At 38.3% G+C, this 13,536-nt stretch overlaps 1 protein-coding gene across 1 annotated transcript in view; it reads left to right on the forward strand.

Moving 5' to 3' along the window:
- Abcb5 (ATP binding cassette subfamily B member 5) overlaps nucleotides 1–13,536 on the forward strand; it is a 126,324-nt gene that overhangs the window by 101,924 nt on the left and 10,864 nt on the right. Inside the window, 1 exon segment of the mRNA XM_027932653.2 lies at nucleotides 10,614–10,770. Coding sequence (XP_027788454.2) covers nucleotides 10,614–10,770 — 157 coding nt within the window.

The following is a 13,536-nucleotide window of genomic DNA, read 5'->3' on the forward strand; positions in this document are numbered from 1 at the left end:
ACAATCCACAGTTCACCAATCCAGTTTTCCTGAATCTTACCTAATGATCAGGTAAGATTAAGCAGTTTAGCAGAAAACAGTACTTAGCAGTTTCCTGAAGGGAGATTTTCTTGTACAATGGGATATCTGTATTTAAAATTTCAACAGAAAAACACAGGGTCCCTGTTCTACTTTGTTCTCCTAGCCTCTGAAACAATGGGCAGTGTTGCCCGTGTGAACCTATAAACAATTATGGCATGTAGCCCCGGGCTTCATTCTGATTACATAGGCAAATTAGTCAGATTAAGAAGAAGCAAAATCTGGTATCACATAAATTAATTTATTCAGTTCATAGGCCCCCATTTAATCAACAGAATTCCCTTGGTTGTAATGTCGTGCAGGCACTCCCAAGCTTATAAAAGTTTGATTACAAACCCATTGCTTGAAACTCAGAAAAATGTCCTTGTGTTGCTCTAAAATTTTCATACCTTCTCACATCCCCAGGGAACCATTCTTTCAGCACAACTGGTCTTGGGGATTAGAAAGCAAGCCAGTTAAACAGTCACAGCAATATAGGATGTCATATGATTTTATAAACTCTCACAGAAGATGTTCAAGCCTTCTCTTCAAGTTCTCTGTCATTACGCTCTCTTTGCTTTATAATCACGTATCTTCAGAAAGAAAAAAAGAAAGAAAAATCCTCCCCTTAAGGCCCCTCCTACCTATCTCCAAGGTCTTTGCTGTCCTTTGCAGCCAGATCCCAAAAGATTGCCTCTTCTTGCTCTGGACACCTTCTCATCTCTAGTCTCTCCTAAACTGCTTCTGGACAAGACTTATTTCCCACCACGTTACTAGAAAGACTCATGGCCAAGGTCATCACTGGCTTCAACCCCCACTTCAGCCCTCAGGGGCATTTCACGAATCTTTCCTGAAACACTTTTCTTTCCAGGCTTCACTCCTTGCCTTACTGGCTCCTGTTCTCTGTTGGGCTTCTTTGTATTGAAGGGTGGAGAGCTCTCAGAACTTTCATCCATACGTTCTCATTGATGGTCTCACCCAGTCTGACAGTTTACCACAAATGTCCCAATAACTTTCTTCTCTTGTAGTTCCATCTCTGACCCTGTCCCTGAACATTAAACTCTTATCCAACTACTTTCTAAAATATCTTAATGTGTCCCAAGCAGAATTAAAATTTTTAAACCATAAAACCAATGTATTGATTCATTAAAATAGTGTCATGACTTTCAATTAAAGTTTGAATAAATCAAAATTCCTTACCGTGACCTAAAAGCCCCACATGATGAGGCTTCTGCCTTCCTTCCAACCTCATCTATCACTGTCCCTTTTGTGAAATACATAGCAGCCCCACACTGTCCCTGGAACTGTCCCTGGAACTCTCCACTTCAGTGTCTTTGCACTTTGCAGGCTCTTCTGTTTACCTGAACGATCACTCCCCAGGTCTATGCCAGGCCTCTTTATTATCAAGCTTCCACTCCCACATCTGCTCCTCAGAGAGGCTTTCACTGAAGAACGAAAGTGGTCCCTGTACCATTCCCTCCTCATCTTTCCCATTATTACGGTTTTTTAATAGCACATCACAATTTGAGATTGTCTTTTTTGTTTCTGTATTTCTTGTGGTCTTAGACTATCTTATTATTAAGGATATTTCCTTAAATCCCACAACAAGCAGTAGACACAGCACATATTAAATATTTATTAAATGAATAATGGAGTCAGAAATAAAGGGAGAGGGCTGAGGGTATAGCTCAGTGACAGAGTACTTGCCCGGCATGCTTGAAGCCCTGGGTTCGATCCTCAGCAACAAAAAATACAATAAGGAAAGTAGAAATATGCCTCCAGGATCAACTTGACACTGCTCCTGTGTTTCACAGATTTAAATTGTTTTTTTTTTTTTTTTTCCTTTCTGTATCCATACATCTAACACCAGGTGTGTGAGCAGGAAGACTGATCCTACAGTTATTTACATAAAACTATGATGTGTATAACTGGGAATCTCCTTCTTCTTGCACTGAAATTTGTCTGCATTAAAACTAAGCAGAGAGGGGCCGGGGATGTGGCTCAAGCGGCAGCGCGCTCGCCTGGCATGCGTGCGGCCCGGGTCCGATCCTCAGCACCACATATGAACAAAGATGTTGTGTCTGCCAAGAACTAAAAAAAAAATAAATAAATATTAAAATTTAAAAAAAAATAAATAAAACTAAGCAGAGAATATGCTTAATTCAAAAATGATACAATCTCAAAATCATGCCAATCACTTTTTTTTAAATTTTTTTTATTTTGTAAATGATCCACAAAACTTACACATATTAATGTTATAGTACATGTATGCTTTGCATAATGTTTAAATTAGGTTAAATATACTCATCTCCTCCAATATTTTCCATTCGTTTATGGCAAAAAACTTCAAAATTCTTTCTTCTAGCTTTTTAAAATTTACAGTACATTACTGTCACCCTAGTATGCAACAGCACAGAATTTCTTTCTCTAACTGTAACTCAGTGCCCATTGATCAATATTTCCCTGTCTCTCCCCCTTCTCCACCTACTCCCCCATCCTCTAGTAACCAGGTGTGATTCTACCTGGTTCTGGTCAGAGTCACCATGAGTGGACCAGCCTCAGCCATCTCTGGGCCAGCAATGCCACCAAGCTATGTCACATGTGACCTCATAGCCCACCAAGACCAGCATAACACTGGAGTGAGACCTGACTATTGCTGAAGTGGACTAATGGCCCAAGCCTGCAGCAGTCAGTCACAGGAGATAGTGGTCAGAGCAGAAGTCCAATGAACCAGTGCAGATGTCTTCCCCTGGCACTGGAGCTGTCCCAGACATTCTCTTAACAGGCAGGCCTGCTAGTGGGAGCTGTTGGGATCTGCCCACTGCTAATATTTACCAACCCAGCACTAAGTTTCTTGGCAAAGTTTTGTGCTCATACCCTGTTCTATCCCCAGTAAGTGGGATCTTCACCACTCTATGCTGCCTGAGTTTGGGTAGTTTTGGTAAAGGCAATCTCGTGGCCACCCAGGCTGAGACTAAGCTGGGTCATACCTGAATCTCACAGCCCTAAGGACATGCACAGTTTTAAAGGGGACAGAGGACCACACCACAGCTGGCAGTGATGCAGGTCAAAACACAAGCCTGTCCCACGGAAGTACAGGTGCCTGGCCACTGGGTACCAGGGAAATTCTAGAGCTTTGTCTATGAGGACAAGCCTAGTGTTAGTTGTGCTGCCTGAGGTTAGGGAACAGGTGATAGAGAGAGTCCCTTACCATCAAGGTTGACATTAAACTGGGTTGCACTGAGTCTTATGCTGCAGGACCTATACATTCGCAGGAGGGCACGTATACCCCAGGGCCCACTCCAAGGCTGGAAATAATGCAGACCAAAACTCAAATCTTTCCCACCAGTGCAAAGATCTGCCTAATGCCATGGCCAGTCTAGATCCCATAACAGGCTAGTCTAGAGCTGGCCTGCCTACAGGGCCTTCAATTTCTACTGGATACTTGGTCTCACCACAGCAGACCTGGCACTGGGCTCCAAGACAAAATCCTATGCTAGTTTTCATTCCCTGCCTCCCAGCGGGTAGAATCCTGTGGCCCAGCCACCCAGGGTTGGAGGAGAGTTGGTGACAGTCAGCACTTGTTCTATCAGTTGTAGTAGCTCAGTCACATGCATTAGCCTAGGGGTAGGGCCATGCTTGGCCTCGTGGAGTTGAGGGAGAGGTGATACAGTCAGCTCTATCCTTCCTGTCTTCATTAATAATATTTTCATTTTATTAGGTGGTCTCTCACCTGATTTTCTTAGCTCTTGTGAAGCTCATGTTATTTTGGTACATGAGCTATACAACGTGATGTTTCTGTGGAAGAGATCCTCTGGCAAGAGGATCTTAGCCACCATATTCCTCCACAGCCAATCTGTTTCATGCCAGCAAGCAAGGCCAAAGAGAATGTTTCCTGAAAGGGGGACTCTCAAGACTCCAACCATTCCATTGCCCACAATAATCACTACCAATTACACCTTTGCTCAATACCAAGGATTTCTCATGCATTGCCTGCTTCATCTTTTAAACTACTCTATGAAATAAAATTATTCCTACTTTGCAGGTAGGAAAAAATTAAGACTTAACCTGGGCGTGGTGGCACATACTTGTAATCCCAGCAGCTTGGGAGGTTAAGACAAGAGAATTGCAAGTTCAAAGCCAACCTCAGCAACTGTGAGGCACTAAGTAACTCAATGAGACCCTGTTTCTAAATAAAATACAAAATAGGGCTAGAGATGTGGCTCAGTAGTCAAGTACCCGCCAATCCCTGGTACCAAAAAGAAAAATTAAGACTCAAGACTAAACTTGCTCAAAGCCACATAATCAGCAAGTAGCAAAGCACAAATTCAAGTTCATGCCAGTCTTTGTTTAGTATGTATTTACTATTACTATTACTAATGCTTAGCCAAATATTCAAAGAATATTTCCACACACACATAAAAATTTTTTTTCAGTAATCCTTTCTTAGTTTTACAAATATTTGAATATCCAGATCTGAGCTGATTCTTAACAGAAATGAAACAGATGGCTTGCTTAGATTATTCTGTAGCCCAGTAATATAGGAGAATAAAAAGGCCTCAATACAACATGTCCCCCAATCAGCACGCGCGCACACACACATATACATACACACACGCTGGCCTAGTATACTTCTTTTAATTAAATTCATTGAAAAGGTCTCTTCTAAAGACATAAGCATTTTAGCTGTCAGAACATATGTAGGACAATTAACATAAGAATAATTATTCATGAATTATATCCCAAGGGAAGGAAGAAACAGGGAGTTGTCTGAACTACAGCAGCTAGTATCGCTGTTTTTTGTTTTGTTTTGTTTTTTTAGTTTCATTCAAAAAGCCTTCAGAGTAACAATGCCCATACTATTATATTATGGACACAATAAGTTTCTCTTGGAAATAAGAGTATGGTACTGTGTGTAATGGAATAGATGAAATTTTTCTTCAACACCAAATCTTTATTCTTCTTAGACACCTTATGACCTTTTCTATCATGAATGTACAAAAGCATCCTTTAGACATACTGCGTTATATCTGGCCTAGAAGATTCTGTGACTTCCAGATTCAGAATGAAATATAGCTTCCTTTCTAATCAACTAATTGAATGGAAGAGGTTTACAAAAAAAAAATTCATTCCTACTAGAATTCTAGTAGGATTTTACATAATTCTTTCTAAGTAAAAATATCTTTGTGCCATTCTTCAAATAAATGCTTTCCCAACTCATGAATCAAGAAACTGGTAAAAAAAAAAAAAAATGTAGATGCTTGGAGCTCACACCACAAAGTCTGATTCACTGTTCTGATGTAAGGCATTTAAGCAAACACCCCATATCATTCCAAGGCATAAGATCTGAGGTTCACATTTAAAGAAACACGAATGAGCCATGTGTGACAGCACACACCTGTAGTCTTAGCAGCTAAGGCAAGAGGATCCCAAGTTTGAAGCCAGCCTGAGCAACCTAGAGAGACCCTGTCTCAGAACAAAAGAAATGAGGCTGGGGATATAGATCAGTGCTAGAACACTTGCCTAACATGCATGAGGCCCTGGATTTAATCTCCTATATTGTGGTTTGCTACAGAAAAATAAAAGGGGGAAGTCATATTTTAGTTTATTTTTAAAAGTAAAGATTTTTCTCAATACACTGTGAATGTATTTTCAAGGTTTATACCTACAGGTGTGGGATATACTATCTCTCTTTCAGAAATGACAGTATACCTTAGAAAAGGGTGACACAGGGGCTGGAGTGGAGGCTCAGTGGTAGAGCACTTGCCTTGCATGTGGGTTCAATCCTCAGCATCACATATAAATAAATAAAATAAAAGTATGTGTCCTTCCTTAACTTAAAAAAAATGATACACACCAAAGTTTTAACATCAGAATCTCTTAATGTGCTCATATTAGATTATCAGAACATCTGTTTAGAGAAAGATCCTCAAAAGAAAAAAGAAAAGTTGACATGTATGTCTTAAGATAAAAGTGGTCTCTGTTTACCTTCATTATTGTACTTCTACAATAATCATTGTTGATTATTGTAGAAGTTTCTCTGAAATGAGCATTTCATAGGTGATAACATTTTTAATCTACAGCCTTGAAGCCAGGGATTAGGCAATTAGAAAACCTCTTGTCTAGGTTCCCATATCCATGTGTGAAGCAAAACACATTACCTCTCCTTTTCTTAAACTGGCAACATTGGATTTGTTACTTTGCTATAAATGTATAGTGTTTTGAAAATACAAAATACCTTTATTTTCTCCTATTCCATTTTATATTGGTGCTATCAGGCAGGATTCTGACTTGCCTTTTGTAATGTAGTTCAGCAAGCACTGGTGCCCCGAGTAGGTTTCTGTAACTCTCCAAACCCTATTTGGTGGCCTTCCTCTACTTCTGTGAGTAAGAAGCTAAATATAGCAAACACATAAGAGAAAATCAAAACATGACAGTAGGTACAGCAATAATAAAAGCCACGCCTTTGAAAACTACCTGAGAAGCAGAGACAGCCCTTGTGTTTCTGGCCACTCCTCCTAAAATCTAAATGCAGTTCTTGAGAGGAAATAATATTGGAATTTTGTTATTAAGTGTGGCTATCAGTCAAAAGAGCAACATAAGTGAGTTGACATCTTGAAATATTAAGGCATGGAAAGAAGAACGCTGGACCTCCACCATTATCTTTGCTTTTGTAGGCTATGTAGCATGGAAGAACTGTGCATGTCATCATCACTGTTAGGAAAGCAGACGTAGTTAGCTAAAGCAAAGAAAATAGTAAAGGCTTCTTTCCCTGTTCACTACCATAGCAGCCCAGCTCCTGCCTGGCTGCTCCTCAGAGGTTTTCAGAAAGACAGGAGAACAAAATGGAGGCCAGATCCACCACCAAAGGGATCCAAGTAGAGAAACCAAAGGAGAATAGTTGTCTAGGGCCTGTGAAGATCCCAAGATGGGGACAACATGCCAGGAAAGGTCATTGGGTCAGCTTTTCACTGGAAGGAGCACTTCATAGGAAGACACACAGCAAGGAGGCTCGTGTTCCAGCCTAAGAGTGGCATGACTGAGGTCCTGGGCCAATTGCATAGTTTTTCTGAGCTGGAGTTTCCTTATTTGTTCAGTGATATGAGTTTTTGCTCTAATTATCTCCTGGGTGATCAAATGGTATCATGTATATAAAAATATCCCATAAGATCCAAAGTACCAGATAACCTCAGGGGTTTATTTTTTTCTACCCATCTCTTTTGGAAAGGACTTTCCACAGAAGAGGATCTCTGAGGTTGTATGGATGGAGGGGGAAAAGGAGAATGAGCATGGGAATCATTTAAAGACCACTTCTGGGAGGAAAGATAGTCTGCCTTCCAATCCATGAGAGAAAAACTTACTGAGTGGCAACTTCAAAAGCTGTGATTTGATCGGCTATGTTAATATTTCTACTAAAGTGTGAGGGCTTATTTTGTAACAGAAGGTGTCTCATTGATTCTCATTCCATGAGAGGAATAATAAAGAAACTTACATTTGCTGAGCACTCATGTTCCAGGCTCTGTACTAAGCACTGTACATTATTTATGTATTTAATTGTCTTAATAACTCTATAACAACCTTATAAGATGTAGATATTCATATCATCTGTTTGCCAATAAGAAAACAGAAGCACGGAGAAGTTGAGTAAAACTCCCTAGGTCACACAGATAGTAAATGAACAGTGGAGATTGGATGTAATCTCAATGGTCTGGCTTCAGAGCCACTAAACTTTCTCTTAGGATAAGTCACCAAAGGCCTACAAACTGGATATGGGAGTAGGGTTCAGGGAATACAAATCTATTGGAATTCATAACTATGCAGCTTATTCCTGGGTCAATTATGTTAAAATTAAGATTTTTCATTTCTATACTTTTTTCATGTTGTTCCTATCCCAAGGATTTTTATAAAATTCCAGTTTTATCTTAACAGTAAAGATAGGTGACAGGATTTCACCCATTGCTCAGACAGGTTTGAAAGGATCAACATAGTGAGGATGAGTGACCATGCTCAAGTTAGAGAACCCTTATCACCAGGGAAGACAGGTGGAGCATCTGAAGATGCTGGGCTGCTCTCATCCAGACCTCTTCCTTCTCTCAACCCTGTGCCAACCCAAAGGCTGTGATTCAGTACCAGATAAGTATAAATTCTAGGTAATATTTCTTCTTCCATGATAAAATTAGCTTATGAAAGTTTCAAAAGTTAAATTTCAAGTTTAATTCCTGTTTGACTTATTTACTTCAAGAGTTAGTTCAATGTGCAAATCATTTCTGAACTGTGGAATGTTTCTTATAAACTTATTCATAGGTGTGAAGGGGACACATAAGAAATTATAGATTAATATTATATGTATTATTAGTAACTTTAAAATATTTGTCATCCTAGTGAATTTTTCCTTGTTTTTATCCACAATGGGCAGAATGCCTGCAGGCCCACAGGGCCATGGAGAGCTGGCCTGTGCATTTCTCTAGGGGTGGGGTGGCTCTCAACTCAGATGCTCCAGGAGTTTAAGCCAGATTGGAAGACCTTGTTAAACTCTGTTATGGAGTTTGGCATCAGTTGCTGTATGATAAACATTTGTTGAGTGGGAAAGAATTTCAGTGTAGCTCACTCTAATAGGGTCTGTCTAGGTTAGGACAGGTTCTGTAGCAAACCAGGTTTCTAGCTGCATGGCTCTTGGCCTGCCTTTATACGGAGTCCATCTGGGGGAAAAGAGTAAAGATTAGTATCCCTGACTCAACCCCTAGGTAGTCAGTCCATCACCACACAGTTCACCCTCCCCCTCTAGGCTCCTCATGGCCCCCATAACATCAGCACCCACCCCTCTAGACCTCCCTCAGCACGTACATGATAAAGGCAATGGCAGGGCTTTTGCAGGTGCTGTCCCTTCTCTACTGAAACCTCTTCCCTTTCCTTTGGGTCATTTACCTTCCACAGGCACAAGGGCTAGATTAAAGCCCCCACCCTCGCAATTATGTATTTAGATGAATGAATGAATGAATGAATAAATAAATAAATAAATAAATAAGGAGATACTGTGTCCATCTACAACTAAAAAATTTTTTAAAAACTCTTGAGTTACTTAACTTTGATGTTTACAACTGGGTATCAAGCATTTTGAATGGCATTTTGAGATCTAAACAATTTCTATAAATATTAGCACTAAAAATGTCTTACCATCATAGCATTATTGACTATAATAATTTTAGCTTCAGACATCCTAGTAAACTGGTTGCTTTTATGTTTTATGCTGTGTTTGATCTTTGTAAAGCCAACAAGATTCAGGATCTAAGGTCCAGGTTACCAAGAGATTACAACACCCAACCTTTGGTAGGTACTGAGTGAGAAATTCAAAAGGGAGAAAAAATTCACTAAGGTATATACACTGAGGGAGAAATTCACTAGTAGCCCAGCATGTTTACCTTGCTGGAATCCAGCACAGCAAACAAGCAACTGGGTTCAGCAATGTCCTTTTATTGTCTAATGTTGAAATATTGCCAGTGAGTCTTGTCCAGCTTTAGCTGAATTATTCTTTTAGTGTGTTAGAGTCTGTAAACAAGTCAGGATGGCGCCTGGCAAATGTTAGTCTGTAAACAAGTCTGGATGGCACCTGGCATTTTGCCAGAGGGAGTGGTTTGTGAAGTAACGCCAGCGAGCCATTAAGTGTGGTTGACAGCTGTATCTATTTTATGTTAATTAAGATAAGCTGTGTGGAATGTATAAATACCCCTCCTGTCCTACAATAAAGGGCTCCCACTCCTGCTGTATCAATGTACACAAGTTGCTCGTCACCCCCTGGTTATTTTGCTGCAGCCGGACTGCGGCATTAGTGGTTACTAGAATGCATTGTTTTTCATTTCAGATGTGTATTTTCATATCTAAAATGAAATAGAAAATAAGAGGAAAATATTTAACGGTAGTCACATTATATGGCATAACTGAATATTCTGTATGCTTCCAAATATGACTTTCCTGCTTACCATTTTATAATGAGCAAACTTTGAAATTGAGATCATCATCTATAGCAAACCTCCAATCTTTGATAAGATATAAGTCAGATTTTGATTGGGAGACCTAAGAAAGTACAACCCCCATGATTTGTTCTTTAAATAGTGCAACACATCAGGCAGATAGTCATTTAGCTTCAGTGATCAGTTCTCACTACATGATATGCAAAAAAAGAAAAAACCTACATCATATCTACTGTGTCAATTCTGATCTCACAACTGGAGACTTATTCTTCCTTTTGTCAGTTGAATTCTCTGTCAAATCTCCAAGCAAGCAAGCCTTACATTAGGGTAGCTAAGAAGTTTTCCAATCATGGGTTGGGATCTTTGATCTGTGTCTCTAACCAGAAGAGACATTTTAAAATTACCCAAGCTGCAAAGGTTATTTTGGCATACCGAGCACATGGCAGAAAAAAAGATACCTGTTGGTCCTTTGGCATTCATGGTACTATGTAGTCATAGTAGTGGAGTCCTGTGCCTGCTTTCCCTTTGTTTTTGGAGTTCTGTTGTCTTAAGATGGACCTAAGATTCAAATGCTTTATCTTTTGGCAGAGTTTTCACTGCAATTGCCTAAGGAGCTATCGCCATGGGAGAGACACTTGTTTTGGCACCTGAATATTCCAAGGCCAAATCTGGGGCTGCACATCTGTTTGCCTTGTTGGAAAAGAAACCAACCATAGACAGCCACAGCCAAAAAGGGAAAAAGCCAGTAAGCACAACTATGATTTTAAGTGTCTACTTATTTAATGAAGGCATTTGTTAACTTTGCAAAAGGTAGTTAACAGTAACTTAAGGAGTTAAAAGTTTGTGTAAAATAATTTTATCATTACAAAGGAGGAAAGGAGTCTTGTCTTAGATTTTTTTTATCTACTACTAAAATATATTCTTGTGTTAAAAATAGGTGGTTTTAGTTTATTTGCCTGATGCCATGAGAATGTTCTTATTTAGACAGCAACAGTGTTAGTCTTGGATGAAGATTTGCATTAGACTGTTAATTCATTTTTTTCCCTCTAACAATATGTGCAAAGTAAATAATGTCCTATTGTTTCAGGTTCCATGGGAGGTATACCTACAAACATAGGTGGACAAAAAAGGAACTAGCCAGGTGCAGTGGTGCACACCTATAATCCCAGCTACTCAGGAGGCCGAGTCAGGAGGATTGCAAATTCAAAGCCTGCCTAAGCAACTTAATGAGGGTCTACACAACTTAGTAAAACCCTGCCTCAATTTTTTAAAAAATTGTTAAAGGGCTGGGAATGTAGCTCAGTGGTAGTCCTCCTAAATTCTATCTCTGATTACCACCATCAAAAGAAAATAAAAGGAACCACTACACACAAATTTAGCCAAAAACTCTAAATGTCTGTGAATATTAGAAGGGAGTTAATAGAAACTTAAATAATTCTAAAATAAACCCACCAATAATAATCTTTTATGACAAATATATATTCCTTAAGACCTTTCCAGACATTTTAAATTCATAGATAGGAATTGCCAAGGAATAGCCATTATAGGTATATGTTTAAAAGAAATTTTTCATTTAAACCTATCTCTCTAGAATTTTAATAGTAGATGTGTTTGCATGACACTTTTAAACAATACAGTATCACTTAAGTTACATAATTATCATAAGGAATGCCCATTGTTACTAACAGAAATAAAAGGATCTTGAAATTCTAAAAAATAGAAAGTTCAAAGATACAACACAGTTAAAATAAAATTTCATTTCATGCTTGTGTTTTGGAAAGTAAAGTACCCAGGAAGCTTTTTTTTTTTCAATCGTAGGATGTATATGTGTAATAGTACTAATACTCTTGTTTCTTTCTAAAATTACAATAGAGGAATTGAGTATCTCACAAATATATTTTTTTATGGAACTATATGCTTGGCATAGAATGTATACATTTTTCTTCCAAAGACTATAAAATTAACCTATTATCTTATTTAATCTTTTTATTTCAACATGTAAATACTAAATATCATTTCCTCTGCTTTTCAAAATTAAAATCTGGTCAAACAAAACTAGAAAATATTGATAAGTGCTGAAGGTGAGTGATAGTCACCTGGAAGACCATTATATTCTTCTCTCTACTTTTGTATATGATTGAAATTTAACATAACAAATACAATTTAAAATAGTAAGAATACATTCTTTTTTTAATATTTATTTTTTAGTTGTAATTGTACACAATACTTTTATTTATTTATTTTTATGTGGTGCTGAGGATCCAACTCAAGGCCTCACACTTGCTAGGCAAGCGCTCTACCGCTGAGCTACAACCACAACCCCAGAATACATTCTTTAGAGTATTAAAGCCTAGGAGATTATAGAAAGTCTCTGGATGCCTTTCCCAAAGGCATCAGAGCATACAGAGAAGTCATTGCACTCTATTTTTCTGAATTTATTTTTTATTTTTTTGTAGATAATATTTGTATGTTGTAGAGGCAAAATGGAAAACAGTGAATAAGCTAAAATTAAACTATATTACTCTGCACTTACATTTTGGCATATGTCATTCCAGATATTTTCATCTCCTGCTAGAACTCCTGATCACATTAACTTTTCATTATATTGATAACCAGATAATATAATGTATATTTTGATGGTTCCCCTCTCTGGTACCACATGCTGGACTCAGAATTTGCTAAACCTTACTGTTAAAGCTGATTGTAAGAATCCATGTGAAAGTCCAACTATCACTACCACCCCAATACACCATATCCACATACACCTTCTTAGTTTATGTTTACACTAACAGCAAAAGTTTATAGTGTTTAAAGTATAATCAGGGAGGGGGCATGCTGGGGATGTAGCTTAGTGGTTGAGCTCTTGCTTTGCATGTGTAAAGCCCTAGGTTCAATCTTCAGCAACCCACCCACAAAAAGCAACTGGGGGAAGCATGAAGTTCAAAAGAACCCCAAATCTCATACACCAAAAATATAAAGGGAAAGTTAATGATCAGTTTACTGATAGGTCCAGAGATTATTTTAAAACAACCTTATTATACTTAATATTGGCTTACATACAAATTATCAATCACTAAAGAGATTGAAACATAGATAACTAAACTTTTAGGCAATTGTCTCTGACTATTGATCAACTGAAAATAAAGAGAGGGCTGAGGTTGTAGCTCAGTTGGTAGAGTGTTTGCCTTGCATGTGTGAGGCACTGGATTCGATCCTCAGCACCACATAAATACAAATAAATAAAATAAAATTATTTTTAAAAAAAAGAAAATGAAGAGAAATTCAAAATATTGTATGTATTATATGTATGTAAATACAATCTACATATTGTAAATCCTAGCCCAATTTACAAAATAATACTTATAGTTTATGAAGACCCAACTCTTTGGATTAGCAGTAAAGTTCTATAAAGCACACACCAAATTTAAAGAAAGATGTATTTATTCAGAGCATCTGACCAAACAGCTAATCTGCAGAATGGATTGTTGTTGGAGTAGCCAAACTGAAGGAA

This window comes from Marmota flaviventris, chromosome 1, assembly GCF_047511675.1.
Source record: "Marmota flaviventris isolate mMarFla1 chromosome 1, mMarFla1.hap1, whole genome shotgun sequence".
NCBI lineage: Eukaryota > Metazoa > Chordata > Mammalia > Rodentia > Sciuridae > Marmota > Marmota flaviventris.